Source organism: Mesoplodon densirostris, chromosome 3, assembly GCF_025265405.1.
Source record: "Mesoplodon densirostris isolate mMesDen1 chromosome 3, mMesDen1 primary haplotype, whole genome shotgun sequence".
In the NCBI taxonomy this organism is placed as follows: domain Eukaryota; kingdom Metazoa; phylum Chordata; class Mammalia; order Artiodactyla; family Ziphiidae; genus Mesoplodon; species Mesoplodon densirostris.
This window is the reverse complement of record NC_082663.1, coordinates 153,642,584-153,670,481: the sequence shown is the minus strand read 5'-3', so window position 1 is coordinate 153,670,481 and position 27,898 is coordinate 153,642,584. Positions and strand designations below refer to the sequence as shown.

At 39.9% G+C, this 27,898-nt stretch overlaps 1 protein-coding gene and 1 pseudogene across 1 annotated transcript in view; both read right to left on the bottom strand.

The window, feature by feature from the left end:
- SIMC1 (SUMO interacting motifs containing 1) overlaps positions 1-27,898 on the bottom strand; it is a 107,422-nt gene that overhangs the window by 24,841 nt on the left and 54,683 nt on the right. Inside the window, exons 3-7 of the mRNA XM_060092444.1 lie at positions 24,896-25,128; positions 23,821-23,890; positions 18,926-19,080; positions 4,360-4,512; positions 2,367-2,495 (exon numbers count right to left, since the gene is read on the bottom strand). Coding sequence (XP_059948427.1) covers positions 2,367-2,495; positions 4,360-4,512; positions 18,926-19,080; positions 23,821-23,890; positions 24,896-25,128 — 740 coding nt within the window. The remainder of the gene's footprint in view (positions 1-2,366; positions 2,496-4,359; positions 4,513-18,925; positions 19,081-23,820; positions 23,891-24,895; positions 25,129-27,898) is intronic.
- LOC132485842 (induced myeloid leukemia cell differentiation protein Mcl-1 homolog) lies at positions 6,355-7,506 on the bottom strand (annotated as a pseudogene).

The following is a 27,898-nucleotide window of genomic DNA, read 5'->3' as shown; positions in this document are numbered from 1 at the left end:
GGTAAATTCCTTGACATGAGATTGCTGGGTCAACAGGTACATGTACCTTTAATTTTGTTAGATATTGTAAAATTCCCCTCCATAAGACTTGTACCATTCTGCAGTCCCACCAGCAATGTATGAGTACCTACCCGCTTTCTCAAAGCCTCACTAATAGAGTGTTTTATAGTACTTTAAAATTTTTACTATTTAGATAGGTTAGAAATAGTACCTCAGTGTAGTTTTAATTTAAATTTCTTTAAATATGAATGAGGTTGAACATTATAAGAAAATAAAATCACAGATCACCATCTCTAGTAAACATAGATGCAAAAGCCCTTAACAAAATATTAGCAAATTCAATCTGTCAATAAAGAAAGGATAACATATCACAGTCAAGTAGGATTTTTTATTCTAGGAATGCAAGGTTGTTTTAATATTAGGAAATTAATCAATGTAATTCATCACATCAATGGAAGAAAGGAGAAAAAATTTGACTATCTCAATAGAGGAAAAATATTTCACAAATTTTAATACCTATTCTTCACAAAAACACTCAATATATTAGGAATAGAAGGAAGTCTCCTCAATCTGACAAGGGGTACCTATGAAACACCTACAGCTAATACTACTACTAAATGGCCAAAGACTGAATGTTTGCCCCCTAAGATCAGGCATAAGGCAAGGATGTCTGCTCCTATCACTTCTCCAACATTCTACTGGAGGTATTAGCCCATGCAATAGGGTAAGATAAACAAGCAAAAGGCATACAGATTGGAAAGGAAGAGGTTAAACTGTTTTTATTTGCAGACAAAATATTGCGTATGTAGAAAATTCTAAGGAAACTACAGAAATATTCCTACTAGAATAAATGAATTCAGCAAGGTTGCAGGATTTCTATATGCTATCAATGAAGCACTGGAAAATGATAGGTCACATGGGTTATGCCTTTGTCAAAACTCATGGAAGGATATTTATGTAAATTAGTTTGTATCATTTAATTGCATGTAAATTATACCTAAACTTTTAAAAGTTAAAACAACCAAGATAAAAGTATATAAAGTATCTTCTAGTATAATTTGGGGTGGTTGCCAATATGCCCTTTTTGAGAAAGTTTAAAGTAGGACCAGGTTTTATTTAAAATTTTTTTGTCTATGTTAAGCCCAAATTTGTTTACATTTACCCATTCCTTAGATTTCCCATCTCTCACCAGAATCTGGGCATAAATGAATGAGTGGTATGGGAGTTGGACCCAAATGAAATATCCCTAACAAAGTGATAGAGCAAGCATGGCATTTATGAATGCTTCCTTTTGGCTGACCACTGTAATGTACTGCCTTCTTTGAATTGACCTTGGATTTAAGAAGTCCTGGGTTTAAATCTGGATTCTGAATGTGATTAGCTGTGTAAACTTGGGTTAGTTATTTAACTACTTAGAGTATTTTTCTCATTTGTTAAACAGGAATAACATTATAAAGTTTTATGAAAACATGAGATAATTAACATGATAATGACTGGCACATTGTAGGGACCCAACAAATGTTTGTCTTAATCTTAGCAGGATATTTTAATTAAATCTTTATTACAATTCTATTTGGTATGACATTTTTTTCCAATAGAGGAACCAGAACTGTACAAGAATAGTCTTGGCTGCCAACTGGGAGCTTAGGGGATGGGGATGGGAAGCAGACATGGACCTGATGGAGATAATTTCCCACAAGGGCCACCACCGTAAAATGGCTTTCTCATAGTTATTTCTATACCAGCAACTGTTCATGAATTCATATTCATTCCAGTTTATTTTTCTTCCTTCAGATTTCTAAAATTACTGGTTCAAAGGAGGAATCACTGGCCCTAGCCAAGAGCTCTATTTCCTTGTCTCTTCCTGATGAAATGCTTTACTAATTAATGCTTAGAGAAACTGAATTCCTTATTCTTAGTATCTGGGCTCATTCTATAGGTGCAACCCTATTCATTCTTGGGTCACCTCTTTTTCCCCTAATATTGGATATGCCTATTTCATTCATCCATCAAGACTTTAGTGAACAGTTATACCAGGCTCTACGGCTGAGGGTCAGAGAAGATGGTCGTGCCTCACAGCTGAACCTTGAGAGATGAGTAAAGTTATTAGACAGATGGATAAAGTGGGAAAATTTAGGCTCCATTTAAGGTACCCTGCCTCTTCCCAAGAAATTATGCCTTAGTTGCAAATAATAACAACTGGTTGAGAATCTCTTTCTTTCAAAAGGTTAAAGAGACAGGAACTATTCCTCTACCTCTTTTTTCCTAATTTAACTACCATTTAGAATTTTCTTTTGAAATTATGTTCCCAGACCAAAACAGAAAACAAAAAACAAACGAACAAAAAAAAAAAAACTAAGACTCACCTCTGACTCCTCTCAGGAATGTCCAGCACAAACCCAAACATCATTTCAGCAATTTTATTGGAGCTGCATGTGGGGGTCCTATCCACCTCTACGGCTATGGACAGCATCCTCTGCAGCTGGCATACAATCCTGAGTCCAGAACACAGAACACAAATGAGCGGGAGGGTCTGGCAAAGAGCTACCCTACTGGCTGGGATGAGGTCCCCACCAGTGTACTAAAGGATCTTGTAAAGCACACACTAGGGTCAGGGAGAACTACTCAAGCATCAGCATGCTTTTATTAGCAACTTCACCTACCTGAATCCCTTTTGCCAGATCATACTATCTGAACCTCTCAGAACCTGGGGTTGAGCTGTAAAAGCAAGCTACTTTTAAATTCAAAAAGAGAAACATACAATCTTAAGGATCTAGAGAACTTTAAGGATAACCTAACCTATAACTTCTCTATTTTACAGATGAAGAAACAGGTCCAGAATGACTAACAATTATTTGAATTTCTTTGATAGGAGAAAATATATATTTACCATATAGTCTTCGCCTGTTACTGGTTCCTTTACAATAATCTTTTACTAAGTTCAGTCTCAGAGTTTCAGCTGGTGAAACGTGACCCTCTCTCTCATCAGACCTAACTGTGGGAGACAGCCAGGCTGATGTGGCAGAAGGAATCTAGGCAACCCCTCAGAAGGTAAGCCTGGCCTTGAAGCTAGCCTTTTCTAACATGCACTATTATTTGTGAGGGAAGGAAGGGCTCTGTTTTCAGAAAATCTGCAGCCAGTGACACAATAGGTGGAACAGGGACTCTGGCATCAGATTCTGGCTCAGCAATGACAAGCTGATCAATTTTTGACAAATTACTAAACTGCTTACAGTCTAAGTTCTCTCATCTCAAAAAAGGAGAAATAATACCACCTATTTCATGAAGTTGTGATGTTTAAGATATCTGGCAGATAGGCACTCATTAATGGTAAACATCAGTGTCTACTGTTGTTGTTAAGATCATGATCACTTTTAGGGGGACCCTATTTTATTCTACTAATATCTACTTACAATAAATTTATTACTATTATTATTATTATATTAGTTTTCATTTAAGGAACAGTGTCTGCTTCTCTCTTGGGTCTATATACTGAGTTCTGGGATAACCCTACTTCCCTACTTTAGGACCTTCCCCAATCTGCTCAAGCAAATACTTCATTGTTCCAAAACATTCTCCCTTTAGATACAAGATTGTCTCCTAAATTAGTTAAAACCCATAGTACTTATATGAAAATCAGGTCAGTGCAACTAGATTATTATATAGCGTTGTGAATTTAGGCACAAATGCTGTATTTGAAATATCAAGTGTGACTGTCATTTTTAATATAATTGACATGGAATAGCAGGTTACTTGTGCAAGGGCAGTTCAAGCCCCCAAATCCTGGCATTTCTCAAAAAATGCCAAGACCACTTTCAATCCCATAAAAAAAATGCCAGGAATCTCTTTCCAGTGTGGTCTGAGGTAATAGGACCTGCCCTGGTCTGAGCCATTGCTGTTATAACCTGTTGGAACCTGCAGGTTGAACTGCTCTTCTTCTTCCACGACTGGAGGAGAGACCCAGTTCCTTGAGGACAAGAGGCTGCTGGAACACCCACTATGCATGACTCCCCTTCTGTCAGTGGACAGATGAAGTGGTGAGTAGCTGTAACCCTGTATTGTCTCTTGGAATCTAGGAAAGGGAGGGCACTGTCCTCTGCCTTTTGTTCCACTTCGGCTTTGTGAATTTATATTCACTTAGTGAAGTCCTATTCATCCCGGAGGAAAGCATCTGCTTTTGTTTTACCTTTGGAATTAGGAATTTAACCTTTAGTCAAACTAAGATAATTTTTAGTAAAAATCAGCCTATGTTACAAGAGCTTGTTAATTTGGGGGAAACTCATCTTAGGGGGTGGTGCTGTTCTCTAAAACAGTAAATCCCAATAGCCCCAGGAAAGATAACTTCTGCCTGCTCCTTACAGCTGATTGGTGTTCTTTGTCAGGTTAGGTTGGGGAGAAGGGTAGCTACTGCTGGCCTTCAAGATTCCTGTTCCTGGAGAGGTTTGATTCTCCTTTGGGGACTGAGTTAATCTGTCTTCAGTTACTGCTTTGACCAACCACTTGATGACATCCCTGCAATGGAAAAAAGATAAGAAAGAAAAAGTTTAAACTTCTGTCTTACTATATGGTGCTCAGAACTGCAACTTTAACATGGGCTCCTAGACCTCTAGATTTCCCTAAAGGCAACAGAGAGGGTCCTTAGGCTACTTTCAATATTTATTTATTTATTTATTTATTTTTTGAAATGAAAGAAGTATTCGTTTTATTAACTCACTAGGCTTAGACCTGTGTTTAACAAGCAAGCCTAGTAATAGCACCACGGTTAGACTATAGCCTGCTTTTCCAAGCCATCATTGTACAATTTATTAAGCAAACAAGGGATCAAATGTCTCTCAGCCACCCAATGTGATCTTTTTACACATACTCCTAATAAGTCCCATTTGGAACAGCTGAAAATCTTTTAGCAAAAGCTTTGAAGATGAGCTCATGAACTCAGTTAAAATTTCACCAGTTAAATTAAGACAAATGGAAGGAACTCAAATGAGTAGTTGCCCAATCAGAGCCCATTATTTCTAAGTCATTAGCCCGTGTGCCCCGCCCTCCCAATAAATCCTTAAAACCTTGACTCAATTATTGAAAACCCACATGTAACAAAGTGAAAGGATTAATTTCCATTCCTCAATGTCTCAGCCCCAGGTTTAAAAAAAAACAAAAAACAAAACCCAAACAGGTATTTAAAAAATACTTACCAAAATCAGATAGGAAAATTAAAGCCTGCATAGTTATGAATCAGAATTGTTGTACTGGGGCTTCCCTGGTGGCGCAGTGGTTGAGAGTCCGCCTGCCAATGCAGGGGACACGGGTTCGTGCCCCGGTCTGGGAGGATCCCACATGCCGCGGAGCGGCTGGGCCCGTGAGCCATGGCCGCTGAGCCTGCGCGTCCGGAGCCTGTGCTCCGCAACGGGAGAGGCCACAACAGTGAGAGGCCCACGTACCGCAAAAAAAAAAAAAAAAAAAGAATTGTTGTACTACAACCCGGTTGCATACAATTACATCAGTTGGTTCTGTATACAATCTAGAACTGACTAGCACAAAATTTAGAATAGAAAAAGCTATAAGAAACAGGTTCCTAACTACAGAAGTTGTGAATTTCAAAAGGGTATGAAAAAACTAATGTAATTTCAGACTTTTCTCCCTTTACATTTCAAACAGATGTTCTGTAAAAATATATACAATTTTTACAGACGATTACAAGTTTTTGTCTTAAAAACAGAATATTCCAGATTTGTAATTGAGCCTTAAGTCAAGTATTCTTGGCCATGACACTAGGCTAATAAACTAGGAATCACTCAAACCAAGCCAAAGGAGAACAGGTATAAACATCCTGAGCATTGGACTTTCTATTCAAGAAGCACATCTAGGAAAGCTAATTATAGAGGATAAAGCTTCCCTTCACACTCTGTTGTACAGTGTTGAGGCTTCTAGTCATAGGTTCTATTACTTGTAGCTTGAAATCCATTTTACACATAACGCTGGCGTTGTTAGTGCTTCTATTTTAACACTATAGAAGTTAATGGATTCAGTGAGCATATTTAATGAACTCTATGACTAGCCTGGCTACTAGCCACTTTCCTGTCCTAGGCAAGGTAATTAAAGTCTCTCCACCCTACCGTCTTCACTAAACCTAAAAGTCCTCCTCCATGGCCTCCCAAAGTTTGCCTGTTGCTGAAACTGAATTCCACTTCTTTCAGACAGTGACTCTTCAAGAGGGATTACTTTTCCCATGTATTTATTCCTGTTAGCCATAAGCCCCCTGCCGCTTGCTTTTCTACGTTGCTAGAGTAGAACTCCTGGAGGTTATGGCCTGCACAACTTGAAGTCCAACTTCATAAATACATCTGATTTCACAGGCGTATGTGGTTTTGGTGGCTGGAGTTGGTTAAGAGTCAATTATTGCACTTAAAAGGCTATCTTATTAGATACGCCAAAGCAGCTCCTACTCCGGCAACACCTGCAAAAGCCAGCAGCACATTTCTGATGCCGCCTTCTAGGTCCTCTACATGGAAGAAGTCCACAAACCCATCCCAGCCTCTTTGTTTGACTAGCCAGGCTCGTTTTGTCCTTACGAGGACATCTGTGATGCTTTCTGCTAATGGTTCGATGCAGCTTTCTTGGTTTATACTCTTCAAGTGTTTGGCCACAAAGGCACCAAAAGAAATGAGAGTCACAATCCTGCCCCAGTTTGTTACTCCGTCACTGAAAACATGGACCATCACTCGAGACAAAGATTTGACATCGTCTTCGTTTTTGATGTCCAGTTTCCGAAGCATGCCTTGGAAGGCCGTCTCGTGGTTCCGTTGCACACCGTCCCCGACCCGTCGCAGGGTCTCTAACGCCTTCCGGCTGGCGGCCCCAGACCCGCCCAGTGGCTTCGCGTCCTTGGTGCCGGTTGCCTGCTCCCGGAGGTATCGAGAGATAATCTCCAGGGACTGCCGGTACAACTCATCCTCCTCCTCCTCTGCTGGGGGCGGCGTCGAGGGGAGTGAGCCGTCCTTGCCCGAGCTGTTACTGGCCTCGCCGACCAACTCCAGCAAAGGCAGGACGGCCGGCCGCTTCCCTAGAGGCTCCGGCTCGCACCCGTCCAGCTCCTCTTCGGGCGACATGATGGCGTCGGAGGCCGAGGATTCCATCTCTTCAGGCGGCGAGGCGCGGCGGGTGGGCGCGAAGAACAGCAGCCTGGCGGGGGTCGCGGTGACGTCGGGGCCCTCGGCGCCAATGGGCTCGGGCCGCGCGACCCTCCGGGCGTCGGGCGCGAGAGTGGCCGGGGCGGGGGGGGGGGGGCGCTCGGGCCGGCGCTTCCGCCAATCACCTCGCCGGTTTCCCCTCCCCCTACCTCTTGCCCGGCCGTGGCCTCCTTTCCCGCAGCCAAAAGCCGCCTCCCCGGAGCGGAGGCGCCGCTGCCGCTACCCGGTCCCAATCCGGCCCCCCCACAGTAGAGGTTGAGTCCGATTACTGCGTTTCTCTTGAGGCCGAACATCTCAAACCGCCGCCGCCGCCTACTGAGAAAAATGGGGGAGGCCCCAACTCCTATCTTGAAGAGCGGAAGTAACGAGTCTACTTTCAGTATTTAAAAAGTCTAATGGAAACCCTGCACTTAATTGCAGTAAGGTTACAAAAGATAAGTAAAACATCAACATTTTTCTTTAAGTTAGAATTATTGAAAGGTATCTCCAAGGTCAAAGAGCACTATCTGTGGCTTCCTGACCAGGAACATTCCTTGACAAAGTGGAAAGTTGGACTGGATGACTTTGTTGGCTTTCTATTATTAGATGTCAGTTATTAATGCTAATAACCAAGGTTTAGAGTATGTGCAGTGGAGTGAAACCTTACACAGGTTGTAGGCTCACAAAGTTAGTAAGGTAAAAACATCTCATATAGTCAAAATTACTTTTGATGATCACTTAGGTAACCCAGGTAAAAATGATGGATTGAATATACACATCTAATTTTGTTCCCTCCTAAAATGCCACTAATACTACAGTAAATAATTTTTTTTAAAAATCCACAAAGAAGGGAAGAAAAGGAGGGCAGATGATAACAGTAAAAATCTGGAAGCTGGAAGGAAAATGAAGTATATTCACAAAACAATATTCTACAGTAGTGGAAATGAATATGCTACAGTGGATAGGTATGGACAAATCTTAGTACTCTATAATAATAAGTGAAATATAAAAGTACCAATTGATTACATACAGCATGATACTCTTTTATATACAGCTAAAAGGAACTAAAATAAAAATATATACAGGAACACATATAGATACAATAAAACTATATAAAAAGGAAAGGAACATGATGAACATTCAGGATGCCAATTACTTTGGGTGCAAGAAGGTGCAAAAAGTGGGTGATGGGGGATTGATGTAGGTAATTGTCAAGGTCCCAGCCTTTGATTTAAGGGGTTGGGTAAGAGATGCTGATTACAAAATTCAAAGTAACCAATTAACTAAGTAAATAAGACAAATGTCATGTTTAGATGATGTTTAATCTAAGTCTATGACTTTGGCAAAGGGATAAATTTTAGCTGACTTGGCAGAATTGAGAAAGCTGAATCCTAAGCCAGCAGTAGAGAAGAGCAATCCTATTTAATCCTATTTACCAAAAACTGGAAAAAAAAATCTTCAATAAGTGCTGCAAATGGCAGTATGAGGTTTCCATGAAGTTAGGGTAAAAGCGGGTAAATTAAAATAAATATGATGGCTTGTAAGCTGTTTAAGAAACTTTTAGATCTTCTCCCCCAGTGCTGAAGACTACAGGTTAACTTTGTGGAGAGGTAAAACAGAGGGTCTCTGGACTGGGATACCAGGCACAGCTGGGAGGCAAAGGCATCAAAGCAAAAACAGGGGCTCTAAGTGAACCTATGCATGCTCAGTGCAGAGGTCCTTGCCACCTTCCCAGAACTGTCTTCCCCAAACCTGGCATCCTGGTCTTTATCTTTCACGTAGGAAATCTGAAGTCTTTTCTGGAAAACCCATTCAGCCCAAGAGGAAAGACCTAAAGACACTGACGAGGTATTTTCTAAGAAACGGGCAGCCAGTTCCATCTACAGGGAAACTCAGAAATGACAAGTCCTCACCTGTACTCAGAGCTTCCAATAGCTTTTGAGTCACCCTTAAACGTGGATAGATTACAAAAGTTTACCAGACATCTATGGACATATTCTAACATGAGAGATAAACACCAAAAAGCCAAACCAACCCTCCTTTCTCCTCAAAAAAGCAACTTGGAGAAAACAGACATTATACAGGGAATTAAGAAAAACAAAACCTATCATTAGTATAATCAAAGATATGAAAAGGTACGGATCCATGAAAGAAAAAGACAAGAACAGAATACTATTTATTATTATTATTATTATTTTTTTTTAATTTTACAAATTTAATCAGTTATACATATACATATGTTCCCATATCCCCTCCCTTTTGCGTCTCCCTCCCACCCTCCCTATCCCACCCCTCCAGGCGGTCACAAAGAACCGAGCTGATCTCCCTGTGCTATGCGGCTGCTTCCCACTAGCTATCTACCTTACATTTGGTAGTGTATATATGTCCATGCCGCTCTTTCACTTTGTCACAGCTTACCCTTCCCCCTCCCCATATCCTCAAGTCCATGCTCTAGTAGGTCTGTGTCTTTATTCCTGTCTTACCCCTATGTTCTTGATGACATTTTTTCCTTAAATTCCATATATATGTGTCAGCATACAGTATTTGTCTTTCTCTTTCTGACTTACTTCACTCTGTATGACAGACTCTAGGTCCATCCACCTCATTACAAATAGCTCAATTTCATTTCTTTTTATGGCTGAGTAATATTCCATTGTATATATGTGCCACATCTTCTTTATCCATTCATCTGATGATGGACACTTAGGTTGTTTCCATCTCTGGGCTATTGTAAATAGGGCTGCTATGAACATTTTGGTACATGTCTCTTTTTGAATTATGGTTTTCTCAGGGTATATGCCCAGTAGTGGGATTGCTGGGTCATATGGTAGTTCTATTTGTAGTTTTTTAAGGAACCTCCATACTGTTCTCCATAGTGGCTGTACCAATTCACATTCCCACCAGCAGTGCAAGAGTGTTCCCTTTTTTCCACACCCTCTCCAGCATTTATTGTTTCTAGATTTTTTGATGATGGCCATTCTGACTGGTGTGAGATGATATCTCATTGTAGTTTTGATTTGCATTTCTCTAATGAGTAAAGATGTTGAGCATCCTTTCATGTGTTTGTTGGCTGTCTGTATATCTTCTGTGGAGAAATGTCTATTTAGGTCTTCTGCCCATTTTTGGATTGGGTTGTTTGTTTTTTTGCTATTGAGCTGCATGAGCTGCTTATAAATTTTGGAGATTAATCCTTTGTCAGTTGCTTCATTTGCAAATATTTTCTCCCATTCTGAGGGTTGTCTTTTGGTCTTGTTTATGGTTTCCTTTGCTGTGCAAAAGCTTTTAAGTTTCATTAGGTCCCATGTGTTTATTTTTGTCTTTATTTCCATTTCTCTAGGAGGTGGGTCAAAAAGGATCTTGCTGTGATTTATGTCATAGAGTGTTCTGCCTATGTTTTCCTCTAGGAGTTTGATAGTGTCTGGCCTTACATTTAGGTCATTAATCCATTTTGAGCTAATTTTTGTGTATGGTGTTAGGGAGTGATCTAATCTCATACTTTTACATGTCCCTGTCCAGTTTTCCCAGCACCACTTATTGAAGAGACTGTCCTTTCTCCACTGTACATTCCTGCCTCCTTTATCAAAGATAAGGTGACCATATGTCCGTGGGTTTATCTCTGGGCTTTCTATCCTGTTCCATTGATCTATCTTTCTGTTTTTGTGCCAGTACCATACTGTCTTGATTACTGTAGCTTTGTAGTATAGTCTGAAGTCAGGGAGCCTGATTCCTCCAGCTCCGTTTTTCGTTCTCAAGATTGCTTTGGCTATTCGGGGTCTTTTGTGTTTCCATACAAATTGTGAAATTTTTTGTTCTAGTTCTGTGAAAAATGCCATTGGTAGTTTGATAGGTATTGCATTGAATCTGTAGATTGCTTTGGGTAGTAGAGTCATTTTCACAATGTTGATTCTTCCAATCCAAGAACATGGTACATCTCTCCATCTATTTGTATCATCTTTAATTTCTTTCATCAGTGTCTTATAATTTTCTGCATACAGGTCTTTTGTCTCCTTAGGTAGGTTTATTCCTAGATATTTTATTCTTTTTGTTGCAATGGTAAATGGGAGTGTTTCCTTGATTTCACTTTCAGATTTTTCATCATTAGTATATAGGAATGCCAGAGATTTCTGTGCATTAATTTTGTATCCTGCAACTTTACCAAATTCATTGATTAGCTCTAGTAGTTTTCTGGTAGCATCTTTAGGATTCTCTATGTATAGTATCATGTCATCTGCAAACAGTGACAGCTTTACTTCTTCTTTTCCCATTTGGATTCCTTTTATTTCCTTTTCTTCTCTGATTGCTGTGGCTAAAACTTCCAAAACTATGTTGAATAAGAGTGGTGAGAGTGGGCAACCTTGTCTTGTTCCTGATCTTAGTGGAAATGGTTTCAGTTTTTCACCATTGAGGACGATGCTGGCTGTGGGTTTGTCATATATGGCCTTTATTATGTTGAGGAAAGTTCCCTCTATGCCTACTTTCTGCAGGGTTTTTATCATAAATGGGTGTTGAATTTTGTCAAAAGCTTTCTGTGCATCTATTGAGATGATCATATGGTTTTTCTCCTTCAACTTGTTAATATGGTGTATCACGTTGATTGATTTGCGTATATTGAAGAATCCTTGCATTCCTGGAATAAACCCCACTTGATCATGGTGTATGATCCTTTTAATGTGCTGTTGGATTCTGTTTGCTAGTATTTTGTTGAGGATTTTTGCATCTATGTTCATCAGTGATATTGGCCTGTAGTTTTCTTTCTTTGTGACATCCTTGTCTGGTTTTGGTATCAAGGTGATGGTGGCCTCGTAGAATGAGTTTGGGAGTGTTCCTCCCTCTGCTATATTTTGGAAGAGTTTGAGAAGGATAGGTGTTAGCTCTTCTCTAAATGCTTGATAGAATTCGCCTGTGAAGCCATCTGGTCCTGGGCTTTTGTTTCTTGGAAGATTTTTAATCACAGTTTCAATTTCAGTGCTTGTGATTGGTCTGTTCATATTTTCTATTTCTTCCTGATTCAGTCTTGGCAGGTTGTGCATTTCTAAGAATTTGTCCATTTCTTCCAGGTTGTCCATTTTATTGGCATAGAGTTGCTTATAGTAATCTCTCATGATCTTTTGTATTTCTGCAGTGTCAGTTGTTACTTCTCCTTTTTCATTTCTAATTCTATTGATTTGAGTCTTCTCCCTTTTTTTCTTGATGAGTCTGGCTAATGGTTTATCAATTTTGTTTATCTTCTCAAAGAACCAGCTTTTAGTTTTATTGATCTTTGCTATCGTTTCCTTCATTTCTTTTTCATTTATTTCTGATCTGATTTTTATGATTTCTTTCCTTCTGCTAACTTTGGGATGTTTTTGTTCTTCTTTCTCTAATTGCTTTAGGTGCAAGGTTAGGTTGTTTATTCGAGATATTTCCTGTTTCTTAAGGTGGGATTGTATTGCCATAAACTTCCCTCTTAGAACTGCTTTTGCTGCATCCCATAGGTTTTGGGTCGTCGTGTCTCCATTGTCATTTGTTTCTAGGTATTTTTTAATTTCCTCTTTGATTTCTTCAGTGATCACTTCGTTATTAAGTAGTGTATTGTTTAGCCTCCATGTGTTTGTATGTTTTACAGCTCTTTTCCTGTAATTGATATCTAGTCTCATAGCATTGTGGTCGGAAAAGATACTTGATACAATTTCAATTTTCTGAAATTTACCAAGGCTTGATTTGTGACCCAAGATATGATCTATCCTGGAGAATGTTCCATGAGCACTTGAGAAAAATGTGTATTCTGTTGTTTTTGGATGGAATGTCCTATAAATATCAATTAAGTCCATCTTGTTTAATGTATCATTTAAAGCTTGTGTTTCCTTATTTATTTTCATTTTGGATGACCTGTCCATTGGTGAAAGTGGGGTGTTAAAGTCCCCTACTATGATTGTGTTACTGTCGATTTCTCCTTTTATGGCTGTTAATATTTCCCTTATGTATTGAGGTGCTCCTATGTTTGGTGCATAAATATTTACAATTGTTATATCTTCTTCTTGGATTGATCCCTTGATCATTATGTAGTGTCCTTCTTTGTCTCTTCTAGTAGTCTTTATTTTAAAGTCTATTTTGTCTGATATGAGAATTGCTACTCCAGCTTTCTTTTGGTTTCCATTTGCATGGAATATCTTTTTCCATCCCCTTACTTTCAGTCTGTATGTATCTCTAGGTCTGAAGTGGGTCTCTTGTAGACAGCATATATATGGGTCTTGTTTTTGTATCCATTCAGCCAGTCTGTGTCTTTTGGTGGGAGCATTTAGTCCATTTACATTTAAGGTAATTATTGATATGTATGTTCCTATTCCCATTTTCTTAATTGTTTTGGGTTCGTTATTGTAGTTCTTTTCCTTCTGTTGTGTTTCTTGCCTAGAGAAGTTCCTTTAGCATTTGTTGTAAAGCTGGTTTGGTGGTGCTGAACTCTCTCAGCTTTTGCTTGTCTGTAAAGGTTTTAATTTCTCCATCAAATCTGAATGAGATCCTTGCTGGGTAGAGTAATCTTGGTTGCAGGTTTTTCTCCTTCATCACTTTAAGTATGTCCTGCCACTCCCTTCTGGCTTGTAGAGTTTCTGCTGAGAGATCAGCTGTTATCCTGATGGGGATTCCCTTGTGTGTTATTTGTTGTTTTTGCCTTGCTGCTTTTAATATGATTTCTTTGTGTTTAATTTTTGATAGTTTGATTAATATGTGTCTTGGTGTATTTCTCCTTGGATTTATTCTGTATGGGACTCTCTGTGCCTCCTGGACTTGATTAACTATTTCCTTTCCCATATTAGGGAAGTTTTCAACTATAATCTCTTCAAATATTTTCTCAGTCCCTTTCTTTTTCTCTTCTTCTTCTGGAACCCCTATAATTCGAATGTTGGTGCGTTTAATGTTGTCCCAGAGGTCTCTGAGACTGTCCTCTGTTCTTTTCATTCTTTTTTCTTTATTTTGCTGTGCAGCAGTTATTTCCACTATTTTATCTTCCACCTCACTTATCCGTTCTTCTGCCTCAGTTATTCTGCTATTGATCCCATCTAGAGTATTTTTTATTTCATTTATTGTGTTTTTAATCGATGCTTGATTCGTCTTTAGTTCTTCTAGGTCCTTGTTAACTGTTTCTTGCATTTTGTCTATTCTATTTCCAAGATTTTGGATCATCTTTACCATCATTATTCTGAATTCTTTTTCAGATAGACTGCCTATTACCTCTTCATTTGTTAGGTCTGGTGGGTTTTTATCTTGCTCCTTCTCCTGCTGTGTGTTTTTCTGTCTTCTCATTTTGCTTATGTTACTGTGTTTGGGGTCTCCTCTTTGCAGGCTGCAGGTTCGTAGTTCCCGTTGTTTTTGGTGTCTGTCCCCAGTGGCTAAGGTTGGTTTAGTGGGTTGTGTAGGCTTCTTGGTGGAGGGGACTACTGCCTGCGTTCTGGTGGATGAGGCTGGATCTTGTCTTTCTGGTGGGCAGGTCCACGTCTGGTGGTGTGTTTTGGGGTGTTTGCGGACTTTTTATGATTTGAGGCAGCCTCTCTGCTAATGGGTGGTGTTGTGTTCCTGTCTTGCTAGTTGTTTGGCATAGGGTGTCCAGCACTGTAGCTTGCTGGTCGTTGAGTGAAGCTGGGTGCTGGTGTTGAGATGGAGATCTCTGGAAGATTTTCGCCGTTTGATATTATGTGGAGCTGGGAGGTCTCTTGTGGACCAGTGTTCTGAAGTTCGCTCTCCCACCTCAGAGGCACAGCACTGACTCCTGGCTCCTCAATTTGGGATGATTTGTTGTCTATTCATGTATTCCACAGATGCAGGGTACATGAAGTTGATTGTGGAGCTTTAATCCGCTGCTTCTGAGGCTGCTGGGAGAGGTTTCCCTTTCTCTTCTTTGTTCTCACAGCTCCTGGGTCTCAGCTTTGGATTTGGCCCCGCCTCTGCGTGTAGGTCGCCGGAGGGCGTCTGTTCTTCGCTCAGACAGGACAGGGTTAAAGGAGCAGCCTCTTCGGGGACTCTGGCTCACTCAGGCCAGGCGGGAGGGAGGGGCACGGAGTGCGGGGCGAGCCTGCAGCGGCAGAGGTCGGCGTGACGTTGCACCAGCCCGAGGCGCGCCGTGCGTTCTCCCAGGGAAGCCGCCCCTGGATCCCGGGACCCCGGCAGTGGCAGGCTGCACAGGCTCCCGGAAGGGCGGTGTGGACAGTGTCCTGCGCTCGCACACAGGCTTCTTGGCGGCGGCAGCAGCAGCCCCAGCGTCCCACGCCCGTCTCTGGGCTCCGCGCTTTCAGCCGCGACTCGCGCCCGTCTCTGGAGCTCCTTTACGCGGCGCTCTTAATCCCCTCTCCTCGCGCACCAGGAAACCAAGAGGGAAGAAAAAGTCTCCTGCCTCTTCGGCAGCTCCAGAGTTTTCCCGGACTTCCTCCCGGATAGCTGTGGCACATTAGCCCCCTTCAGGCTGAGTTCTCGCCGCCAGTCCCAGTCCTCTCCCTGCGCTCTGACCGAAGCCCGAGCCTCAGCTCCAGCGCCGCTCGCCCTGGCGGGGGAGCAGACAAGCCTCTCGGGCTGGTGAGTGCCGCTCGGCACCGCTCCTCTGTGCGGGAATCTCTCTGCTTTGCCCTACCCAGGTATGTGGGGAGTTTCTTGCCTTTTGGGAGGTCTGGGGTCTTCTGCGAGCATTCAGTAGGTGTTCTGTAGGAGTTGTTGCACGTGTAGCTGTATTTCTGGTGTATCTGTGGGGAGGAAGGTGATCTCCGCGTCTTACTCTTCCGCCATCTTACCCGGAAGTCTCTATTTATTATTTTTAAAAAGGAACATTTAAAGAAAAAGAGCTCTTGGAAATTAAAAACATGATAACAGGAATGAAAATTCTATTTTCCAAGAATGAAGGATATGAAATGGCCCATTGAATGCCCAGCATACTAGATGAACATAGATCTAAAACAAGTATATTGGGCAAAAAGAGGATTCTATAAACAGCCAGAGAAAAAAATCAAGGCACACACAAAGAATCAGTAATCAAAGTAGCTTATGGCTTCTTCACAGCAATTCTGGAAGCTAGAAGACAATGGAAGATTTCCTTTAATATTCTGTAGAAAAGATATTTCTAACCTAAATATCTATACTCACTTATCAATCAACGTGTGGGAAGATAAAGATATTTTCAGACATAAAAGATCTCAAAAATTTTACTTCCCACATACCTTTCTAAGAAGCTACTGGAGACTGATCTATCAAAAACATGGAAGTAAACCAAGAAAGAGAAGATATGAAACAGAGATCCAACACTGGAAACAGGTGAAGGGAATTTTCACATTTATGATAAAGACTGGAAACGAGGACAACCAATCCAGATTGAAGGATGTCAAAACGTTCCACCACAGATCTTCAAGAAGAACTTCATAAGACTAACTCAGTGTGAATAAACATCTTGATGGGATATTTGAACCAAACAGCAGAGAATCTAGGGTTGACTTCTGATATGCACGAACAATACGAGGAAACTAAAAATGAGGCAGTTATTAACTCTAAGGAAAACAAAAAAGGTATGAGTGAAAGAAAAAGTAATCACAGTTTAGTACTTGGCTCAACTCTGACCAGCACACATAGTTATAGTGATGGAAACACTGGATACTGATCTAAACAAAATTATGATATAACTCTATTAATGGCATGGGGGCTGGGAAGTGTGTGTGTGTGTGTGTGTGTGTGTGTGTGAGAGAGAGAGAGAGAGAGTGAGACAGAGACAGAGAGAGAGAGAGAGAGAGAGAGAGGAGGTAGGGAGGAAAAAGAGCTAACTCCTCATCTTTCATGTGGGGAGTTAATAGATAATAGCTAACAATGAAAAATCAACAATTAGCAACACAAACAGTTTATTTAGCCATAAAGAGGTAAAAATCCAAAGAATCACTTAAATAAAAGAGTTGAAAGTAGTTACCCCTTGGGAAAGGAAAATGTGGGTGAGGGGATCTGGGGACTAGTGTATTTCTTAAATCATGTAGAACTAGATTACTCTTTGTATGCACAGTTAAAAAAGAGAAGAGGGCTTCCCTGGTGGCGCAGTGGTTGAGAGTCCGCCTGCTGATGCAGGGGACACGGGTTCGTGCCCCGGTCCGGGAGGATCCCACATGCCTTGGAGGGGCTGGGCCCGTGAGCCATGGCCGCTGAGCCTGCGCGTCCGGAGCCTGTGCTCCACAGCGGGAGAGGCCACAACAGTGAGAGGCCCGCATACAAAGAAAAATTAAAAAAAAAAAAAAGAGAAGAAAATCCCTTAAGGGGTCATATGGAGACTGACTTACCATCACTTTCTTTTTTAAAAACTTATCTTTGAGGTATAACATATAAAATAAATTGCACACTGGTTTTTGTTTGATGAATTTTTTTTATTTTAAGAAGGAAATGGAAAATTTTATTTGAGCTAAGCTGAGGATTATAACCCGGAAACAGCCTCTCAGAAAGCTCTGACAACTGTCCCACCCGTTAGAGGTCAAAGCACAGTTATATACTGTTTGATAAGTTTTGATAAATACATGCACACATTCGTGTAACCAGAACCTCAATCTAATAGCCATCTCTTATTGAATCAAATACAGCTGGTTTCCCCTCCAGCTGAAACTGATTTTTTTCATTGATAAAAGTACAAAATAGAGTATATGGCTTGCATTTAGAGGTTACCAATGCCTATCTTTAAACCCAAGAGTATAGTGTTGGGTATAGTGAGAGGCTCACACAATGAAAGTGAGTGACTTGTCACTGGATTGAGTTGGGTTCATGTCTCCCATCTCCCAATCCAATGCCTAAGCTCACAAAGCAGAATGGTCAGGAGAGTTGCTCTCACTATTTAAATTGTTATTTTTCAATTTTAAAACCAACTATGCTATCCTGTGCTCTCTGTAGTTTCTCTACTTACTGATTTTCTACCCCCTATAATCATTAATATTTAAACTTTACATAAAATGGCACATCTAGGGAAATGGTTATAAGCATGCAAACTAAGGGAGAAAAAGCTGACTGTTACTTAGAACATAATGAAACGTCCCCCTTTTCTAATTAAAGGAGTTATAATAGTCAATATCCCACACTGGCCTGTAAAAACTATTCTTAACAAATATGCAAGAACATATGAGAATGTAAATGTGAGTGAAAAAAAATCTCAATGATGCTCTGAAAAAAGGAATGCTGGTGAGAACCATTTCCAAAAGAAGCGAAGTTTGTAGTTCCAGGATGAAAATTCTAGCCTGAGATCCCTACCCCACAAACCACATTTCCCCCCGCTGGTATAAGGATATGGTAGTTCCCCACTCTGAAGCTTCCAGAAGCTTTGGCCCTGATCCTACAAAAAAAGAACACGTGCTTGCTACCTTACTGTACCTTACTGTCAGCCACGTGACCTATTATAATAATAGACTTTTCAGAAAGTAGTAGTGACAAATGAGATTTATCTTGAGTTACTCAGGGGGATGGAAATAAATTTAGGTTTATAAAAGCTGTGAAATGTTACACAAGTCAAGTTTTCCCCCTGGATCTCACAAGGCTGTCTGAACAATACTGAAATAGACTAAAGGAAGTCTGATGGTCCTCGGAAAAAAACCACACAAGTTATGGCATCTGACACACAGTTGGTACAGAGAGGTTTCCTTCTAGGACTGTTTATAGTTGTAATAACTATCCCTGTCATACTATCTAGCTACTAGAAAATCTCATCCACCTGATGTTCTCCGGACTTGAGTAGCTGCCCACTTACAGCCCCTCCCTCTTGTCAGCCCAGGGCTCAGATGGCTGGTTACCTGACATTGTGGGGTTGCTTGTCACAGGATAGCACAGTGCTTGCAATAGACTGCTGCAGGTGCTGTCGCTGCTTCCTCAGGATCTGTTGGAAATCATCTTCCAGGGTCTGTACTACATAACGTAGAAAAAGGACTCGCCCGGGCAGATTTTGTCCCTGGGGGAGAAAAAATGAGGAGTAAGTATTTCCTCTCAATCTCCTGGATGACACTGAGCACTGGGCTCTCATAAATACTAAGTCAAGGGAAGGCCCATGAGTCAACGAGTGTGTATCTAAAAGAGAGGTTTCTGGGAGAGAGCAAGCAGTTTAGGTCATTATAAAAGAGGGCAAATAGGGCAATCCTAGAGCTTGAAAAGTCAGTCTCTTTCTTTCACTGAACCTAACTATCAGTCTCAGGATAAACCCTAAACTGTGGATATCCAAACAGAGAGACAGAAAAATGACTCTGCCAAGCTACTAGATCAAGCAACCATGATGTCTATCTCACTGCTATACTTCTAGTAAGATGAGCTGATGTATATCCTTACTGTGAAAGCATGTCTGAGCTGGGTTTTCTGTTACAGGTGAAATGATCCTAACTGTTGAAGCCTAACTGATGCAGGTAAAGAGCATGGGCTTTGGTGGTGCACAGACCTTATTTATTTGTTTGAAACTCAGCTCCATCCCGTATTTAATTTACCCCTCTGAGTCTCAGTGTCCCTGTGATTTATGTGGTGATAACTCTAACCTTACCAAAGCCAGCGTAAGTGTCTGTCACACAGCAGGCAGGCATGCACAATTCGTTGGTTTCCCTTTACTGATAAGGAAGGACTTACTTCTGGCCTTGTGCTATTTGTTTTCTAAATGCCTTATAGTTTTTTTGTCCCTCATTTCCTGCATTATTGTCTTTAGTTGATTTTTTCGTAGTGAAATGTTTACATTCCTTTCTCATTTCCTTTTGTGTACATTCTACAGCCATTGTCTTTGTGGTTACCATGGGGATTACATTTAACATTCTAAAATTGTAATACTTTGAATTTATACCAGGTTAACTTCAATAACACACAAAACCTCTGCTCCTTTACAGCTCTGTTCCCACCCCTTTTAGTTGTTGAAGTCACAAAACAATATCTTCATATACTGTGTGCCCCAAAATAAACTAATAATTCTTTTAAATGCATTAATCTTTTAAATTATGTAGAAAACAAAATGTGGAGTTACAATAATACTAGCTTTTAGATTAATACTTTAAAAATGTATTAGTTACTTAATACATTATAGAAAACCAATGTGGAGTTACAAACCATTGTTACAATAATAGCTTTTATAACTGCCCATGTATTTATCTTTACTGACATCTTTATTTCTTCATACGGCTTCAAGTTACAGTTTAGTTTTCATTTTACCCTGCAGGACTCCCTTTAGCATTTCTTGATGAGCAGGGATAGTAGTAAATGAACTCCCTCAGCTTTTGTTCATCTGGGAATGTCTTTATTTCTCCCTCATTTTTTTAAACAACTTTATTGGAGTATAATTGCTTTATAATGGTGTGTTAGTTTCTGCTGTATAACAAAGTGAATCAGCTATACATATACTTATATCCTCATATCCCCCTCCCTTTTGCATCTCCCTCCCACCCTCCCTATCCCATCCCTCTAGGTGGACATAAAGCACTGAGCTGGTCTCCCTGTGCTATGCGGCTGCTTCCCACTAGCTATCTATTTTACATTTGGTAGTGTATATATGTCCATGCCACTCTCTCACTTCGTCCCAGCTTACCCTTCTCCCTCCCCATGTCCTCAAGTTCATTCTCTATGTCTGCATCTTTATTCCTGTCCTGCCCCTAGGTTCTTCAGAACTTTTTTTTTTTTTAGATTCCATATATATGTGTTATCATATGGTATTTGTTTTTCTCTTTCTGACTTACTTCACTCTATATGACAGTCTCTAGGTCCATCCACCTCACTACAAATAACTCAATTTCGTTTCTTTCTATGGCTGAGTAATATTCCATTGTATATATGTGCCACATCTTTTTTAACCATTCATCTGTCGATGGACACTTAGGTTGCTTCCATGTCCTGGCTACTGTAAATAGACCTGCAATTAACATTGTGGTACATGACTCTCTTTGAATTATGGTTTTCTCAGGGTATATGCCCAGTAGTTTCTCCCTCATTTTTGAAGGACAGTTTTGCTGGATACAGAAATCTTGGTTGACTTTTATTCTTTAGCACTTTGAATATATTGCCCCACTAACTTCTGGCCTCCAGTTTCTAATGAGAAATCTCTGATAATCTTATTGAGGATCTTGTATTGATGTGTCACTTCTCTCCTGCTGCTCACCCTCATTTTTGAAGGAAAGTTTTGCCAGATATAGTATTCTTGGTTGACAGTTCTTTTCTTTTAGAACTTTGAATACATCATCCCATTGCCTTCTGACCTGCAAGATTTCACTGAGAATCTGCTGAGTGTCTTATACAAACTCACTTGTATGTGATAATTCACTTTTTTCTTGCTGCTTTCAAGAAAAAGTCTTTCAAAGAAAAAGTCCTTAACTTTTGACAGTTTGATTATAATGTGTCTTGGTGTGGGGTCTCTCTGGTTTATTCTCACTGGAGCTTTCTTGAATTTGTATGCCCATTTCTTTCCTCAGACTTGGAAAGTTTTTGGTTATTATTTCTTCAAATAAGCTCTTCGCCCCTTTCTCTCTTCCGTTTCTGGGACTTCCCTAATGTGTATATGGTCCATTTAATGGTGTCCCATAGTCCCTTAGGTGCTCATCAATTTTCTTCATTGTTTTCTTTTTGCTCCTGTCTCAGTGATTTCAAATGACCTTTCTTCATGTTCATTGATTTTTTTTCTCCTGCCTGACCAAGACTGTTGTTGAACTCCTCTAGTGAAGTTTTCAATTCAGTAACTGTATTTTTCAGCTCCAGAATATATTTGATTATTTTCTACAGTTTTTTAAAATTTAATATTCTCATTTTGTTCATGCATTATTTTCTTGCTTCATTTTGTTGTCTGTGTTCTCTTTTAGCTCCTTGAGCATCTTTAAGATAGTTAAAAAAATTTTTTTGTCAGTAAGTTGAGAGATTTGTGTTTCTTTAGGGTCAGTTTCTGGAGCTTGATTTCATTCTTTTGATTGGGCCACATTTCCCTGCCTCTTTGTATGCCTTGTAATCTTCTTTTTGAGATTTAAACATTTGAAAAAAACACCTTTCCCAGTCTTTATCCATTGAGTTCATGCATGGCAAGACCTTCACCAATCAGCTTGGCTAAAGGTTCTGAGACCTCTCAGACCTTTACTGGAGATGTGTTTTCTCTGAGCCTGTGTGTGTGCTTTTATCTGCCTTAATTTCCCAAGTGGCTTGCCCCTACTTCTTGAAAGCCCACAGTCTCTTGCTCCCCCAGTACCTGTTAGTGGAACTGCATACTCTCTGCAGCTCTAAAATGCTGCAGTGCTCACATTTCTTTTCAGCCAGAAAACTAAGCCACTGTTCTCAACAGTGCTCTGAGTCAGGTAAGACAGAAACTATCCTCCTAACAAGCCAGAACACTGGACTCAATGTCCACTCTTCTGTTTCCATCCCAAGGGAGGAGCCAGGGTATGGGAGACTTCCTCCTAGTTGCACTGTGCTATGCTGGGTAGAGGGAGGGGCACGGACACACAAAATACCACAAACTTTCCTACTCCTTTCAATGGAGTACCTTCTTGGTTATACATTGGCCTGAGTACTACAACTTCTCAACTGGTCTCTAGAGTTTTCACAAAGGTATTCTGGTCCATATACTGTTGTTAACTTGGTGTCTCCATTGGGGAACAAGGGCCTGGAGCTTCCTTGTCTACCATCTGGTGGTGTTTCCCAGATCATGCTTTCTTAAAGCCCTGTATTTTTTTGCTCCAATCTGGAATGATTGCTCTCTAGGTCTACTATTTGCAGTAATCTCAGGACTTCTCTTCCTTACTCTTCTGGATTAGATCTAGTGATACTGGATCCTGTGTCTCCCCCTTTTTTGATTATTCCCCTATTCTTTGTATGCATATCTTCAAGTAACCTATGAAATGGGGTGTGTGGATATTTTTTCAAGTTTGTACATGTCTGGAAATGTCTTTATTCTACCCTCACAGTTGGCTAATAGTTTGGCTGAGTATAGAGTTCTAAGTTGACAATAATTTATTCCATCCAAGTGCTTTTGGGTTAGCAGACAGAAAGCTGGCAATTAAGTTTAGGGATCCCTAAAGGTCAGAATGCAGACTTTTTTTCTGGAGCACCAACTCTACACTAGCTGACTTCATTTATGACAGATGGTTCATTCAATTTCTTTTAGACAATGAATCCTCTGATTTTTTGCCTGAAAGGTAGGTAACCTGGCAACTGAGCTTTCTGTACTCAAAAATAGAGAGATTGTCAGTTCCATCTACAAGCTTTCAACAGACTTACAGCTCATATCCTACTCCAACCTTCTTATATATTGTGTTTCTGAGTCCAAAATTCTTTGCTCTAAAGGGCAGATTTCCTCCCTCTTTGGCTACAGCCCTTCCTCATGTATTCTAGCCTGTAGCTTTCTCAGCCTAGCTACATCAGTCATCACTCTTACATTTCCTTTAGCTCTTCCAATCTTCATTCAAATCTATTGTCTTTCCCCTTATTTTCAGTGCCATAGGTTTATACCTTTCTCTATTCATTTACTGTTATTTTAAATGGAATCTGAAAAAGGAGAGGGATAAGTGAATGTATTCAATCTTGAATTGGAAGACAGCACATACCACTTCAATAGGAATGTTTTGGTTGGGATTGGGGGGAGTAAAAGAAAGGAATAATGGCAAAGACGTTACTACCAGATTTACAGTCACTTTTATTTCTAGTTAAAACTTCCTCTGCAAAAGATTTATGCTTGCAATTGCTATGTTACCTCTTCCTCCATGACGTAAGTAAGCAGCTTCCAGTCCCACTCCACCGTCTTGGCATTAGCTGGATGTAGCCTGAAAGTAAAGTGACATCAATTAGAATTCTGGAGAGTTTAGTGGAAGAAGGGATGGGATCTCGAAGATGATAGAAGCAAGAAGCCTCCTCATATCCTCAGTGCTCTTGCCCACCCTTGGATACAATACCATGTCATCTGAGGGTAGTGGAACTTCCTTTTTTTTAGCTACCCAGTATCCACTTGTCTTTTGGGAAGCATTAGTACCCCAATTTTGCCTTGAAGAAATCAACTCTTTATTATTCTTAGCCCACTGGCTTTATCCACTAGGACCCTGGGAAGAAGTCTGTGAAGCATGTCAATCTTTTTTTTTTTTTTTTTTTGCGGTATGCGGGCCTCTCACTGTTGTGGCCTCCCCCGTTGCGGAGCACAGGCTCCGGACGCGCAGGCTCCGGACGCGCAGGCTCAGCGGCCATGGCTCACGGGCCCAGCCGCTCCGCGGCATATGGGATCCTCCCAGACCGGGGCACGAACCCGTATCCCCTGCATCGGCAGGCGGACTCTCAACCACTTGCGCCACCAGGGAGGCCCGCATGTCAATCTTGATATTCTATTCCTCAGTTCACAATGATTGGCTCAAAGATGGACTCATATCTTATGTTATGCCAATTAAAACCTATAAGACCCAATTTCAGAACTCTGTGTGATTATAAAGGAAGTGGACCCTCTCTTGTACTAAGAGTGTCGTAAAAGCTAGAGGCTGAGAAGGCTACCATGTGAAGCCTAAAAACAGCAAAGTAGAGCTGAAAAATGGATCCTGGTAACCATTTTTGAACTGAATTAAGTCACATCTTATTCCTAGGTTTCTAGTAACACGAGTCATTAAATTCTCTTTTACCAGCTGTTAAAACCAGTTTGGATTGAGTTTCCTGTCACTTGCAATACAAATAATACTAATATACTAAGTCACCCTCTCTAATGGTTAGATGAATAAATCTTAGGCAAGAGAAAGTTGTGCCCTGAGGCCAGGTACCCCAGAAGATTTGCCAAAAGCTAAGGTTCATACTGTTGAATTTTCATGAGAAGCATGTAGGCCTCCTTTAGAACATCCACAGTCTCAGAGCCACTGAGCAGGATTTTCTGGATGATGTGAGCCACAATTTCTCTGGGTGGGTAGTGCTGGGGTGACACAAAGTCCATCAAAAACTGCACAGTCCCCAGGGGAAAGTTTTCTTCAATGGTGTTTGTTACCATCCTTAGTCTTCGATGAGGGATAGGTTCTAATTTTTGACCCTTGTTCTGCAGAGATAAAAAGAAATAAATTAGGATGGGTTTCTATAGACACAAAAGCAAGAGGTTCTGGAACAAGTTGAAGACAGGGAAGTTTTCCAAGCATTTGAAATATTCATAATTTAAAAAATTGAGACTGGAAAGCCTTATCTAAAAAACTTCTAATGACATGGGAAAATGCTTATATTAAGTTAACAAATAAGAATACAAAGTTCTACATGTAACATGATTTCATCTGTGTTAAAATATAGCATTCGAAAGGAAAGTACAAAAGATTTAAGAGCTAGCCTAAGTTGATTTTGGAATAAGGGTGATAAGATATTTAGGGGTAGCTATGATACTATACCAGATACTGAAACAAAGAGATGAATAAAGATGCTTTAAATATGTCTTATTGTTAGAAGAAGAATTCCATTTTGTTGATTTTTTTTGAGTCAACAGTAAATATTAAGTTGCTTCACCCCCCGCCCCCAACCCCCAAACAGTATGTATATAAAGAATGAAAGAGAATGTATGAAAAGTGGTTTTCTATTATCTGGGTGGTGAAATGATGGATGATTTTTCCTCTATATGTTCTTTTGTATTTTTCAATTTTTCTGTAATAGACACATCATCAGAAGAAAAACAAACATTAAAAAGTCTGATATAATAACAACAATAATTATAATAATAAGTTTTAACATTTAACTTATCCTCACTTAATTCTCTCAACAACTCTAAGAAATACATGTTATTATTATTCCTATTTTATAGATAAGGAAACTGAGATTTAGAGTGAGAATTTGTCATGCAATAGATGGCAGAAACTGGTTTCATACAGTGGTATAACTCCATAGCTACCATCTAAACTCAAACTCTCTATAAACAACAAAACCAACAATAATAAATATATTATTGTTAAGACCCCCAATTATTAAAAAATTTAAAGTGTCTACACATAAAAAGGCAACCAGGAAGGAAATACACCCAATTATTAACATTAATAAATGTTGACTGATAGCATCATGGGTAATTATTTCTTAAGCAAGCATTATTTTTAAAATCTGAGAATAAGTATTAAATTTTAAAACACAAGCCAAACAAAGTTTGATAGTTTATATATAACAGAAAAACAATGATGGCTGGAATTGCCCTTCTGGGGAGAGGGCACTTAGCTTTCTTATGTCTCAGGACACCTGAGGGTAACCCCTGATCTCGCTGATAACTCAGAGGAGTTAAGGCTAATGGCTGGTTAGTGGCAGCATGGACACTGGCTAAGAAGTTCTTGGAAGAATTTACTGTATAGCACAGGAAATTATATTCAATATCCTGTAAAAACCTATAATGGAATATAACCTGAAAAAAATAACGGAATCACTTTGTTGTATACCTGAAACTAACATAATATTGTAAATCAGCTATATTTTAATAATATAGTTATATATTATTAAATGTATATTTAATATAATAAATACATTATATTTATTGGCTATAAATGGGTATAATAAGTATTATTATAGCCATCCTAGTCGATACAAAGTGGTATCCCACTGTGATTCTGATTTGCAGTTCCCTAATTACTAACGATACAGAAAATCTTTGGAGAAATGTCTATTCAAATCCTTTGCCCATTACTAATATAATACTGTAAATCAACTATACTTCAATAAAAAAATAATGTACTGACCAAAACCCCCAATGAATTAGAATAGAATAGAAAATAAAGTGCATCACACTAAAAAAAAGTTCTGGGGGGAGAATGACTTAGTGAAGAAGTACTTATAAAAAGCCCAAAAGTAATCAAAAGAGACAGAAAAGATTTACAGATGTATTCTAGATGGCTGAGATTCTTGGAGAAGGTAAGAAATAAAGATGAAGAAGAAAAAGCCACTCTGTGTAGCCTAATTGCCACCTTGTAATCTGAGCTATGTGTACACATAAGGTGGACCTGTATCTACTGATGCCTTCTTTGGTTGTGTACCACCTACAAAGCACTACATCCTTGACTAGGTAAAGAGCTTTCTCAAGTCCCCCAGGTGCTCAATAATGGAATGATGTATCGTCCATCAGAGGCAGACTCACAGGAAAAAAGAGAACAAGCTAGTGTTGGGGAGAGTCATTCAGAAGGAGGAGACATAAAGCCTACTAGAAGATAGAACAATTAAAAGGAGAGAAAAAAATTCACTCTCTAAGAGTAAATCAATGTGAATGCCTGACACCCACTAAGCTGGATTACGGATTGCCCCAACAGGAGAAGCACCTTTTGAATTCTTGAACAACTTCAAGCCAGTCTTCTTAATGTTGGGAATGTGTTTAGGTATAGTGAAAAAAAGCTTCATGTTATGGGACTTAGCCACAATTTTTTTTTCTTACACATCTAGTTTAGTTCTTACAGATCAATGAAGACTAATGGGAAGTAGCATTTCCATTAAAATATTAAAATTGAGCTGGAGAGGGTGTGGAGAAAAGGGGACCCTCCTGCACTGTTGGTAGGAATGTAAACTGGTGCTGCCACTATGGAGAACAGTATGGAGCTTCCTCAAAAAACTAAACATAGAGCTACCATATGTCCAGCAATCCCACTCCTGGGCATATATCTGGAAGAAGATGAAAACTCTAATTTAAAAAGATACAGGCACTCCAATGTTCATAGTAGCACCATTTACAATAGCCAAGACATGGAAACAACCCAAGTGCCCATCAACAGATGATTGGTTTAAGAAGATGTGGTACACACACACACATACACACACACACACACACACACACAGTGGAATATTACTCAGCCATAAAAAAACGA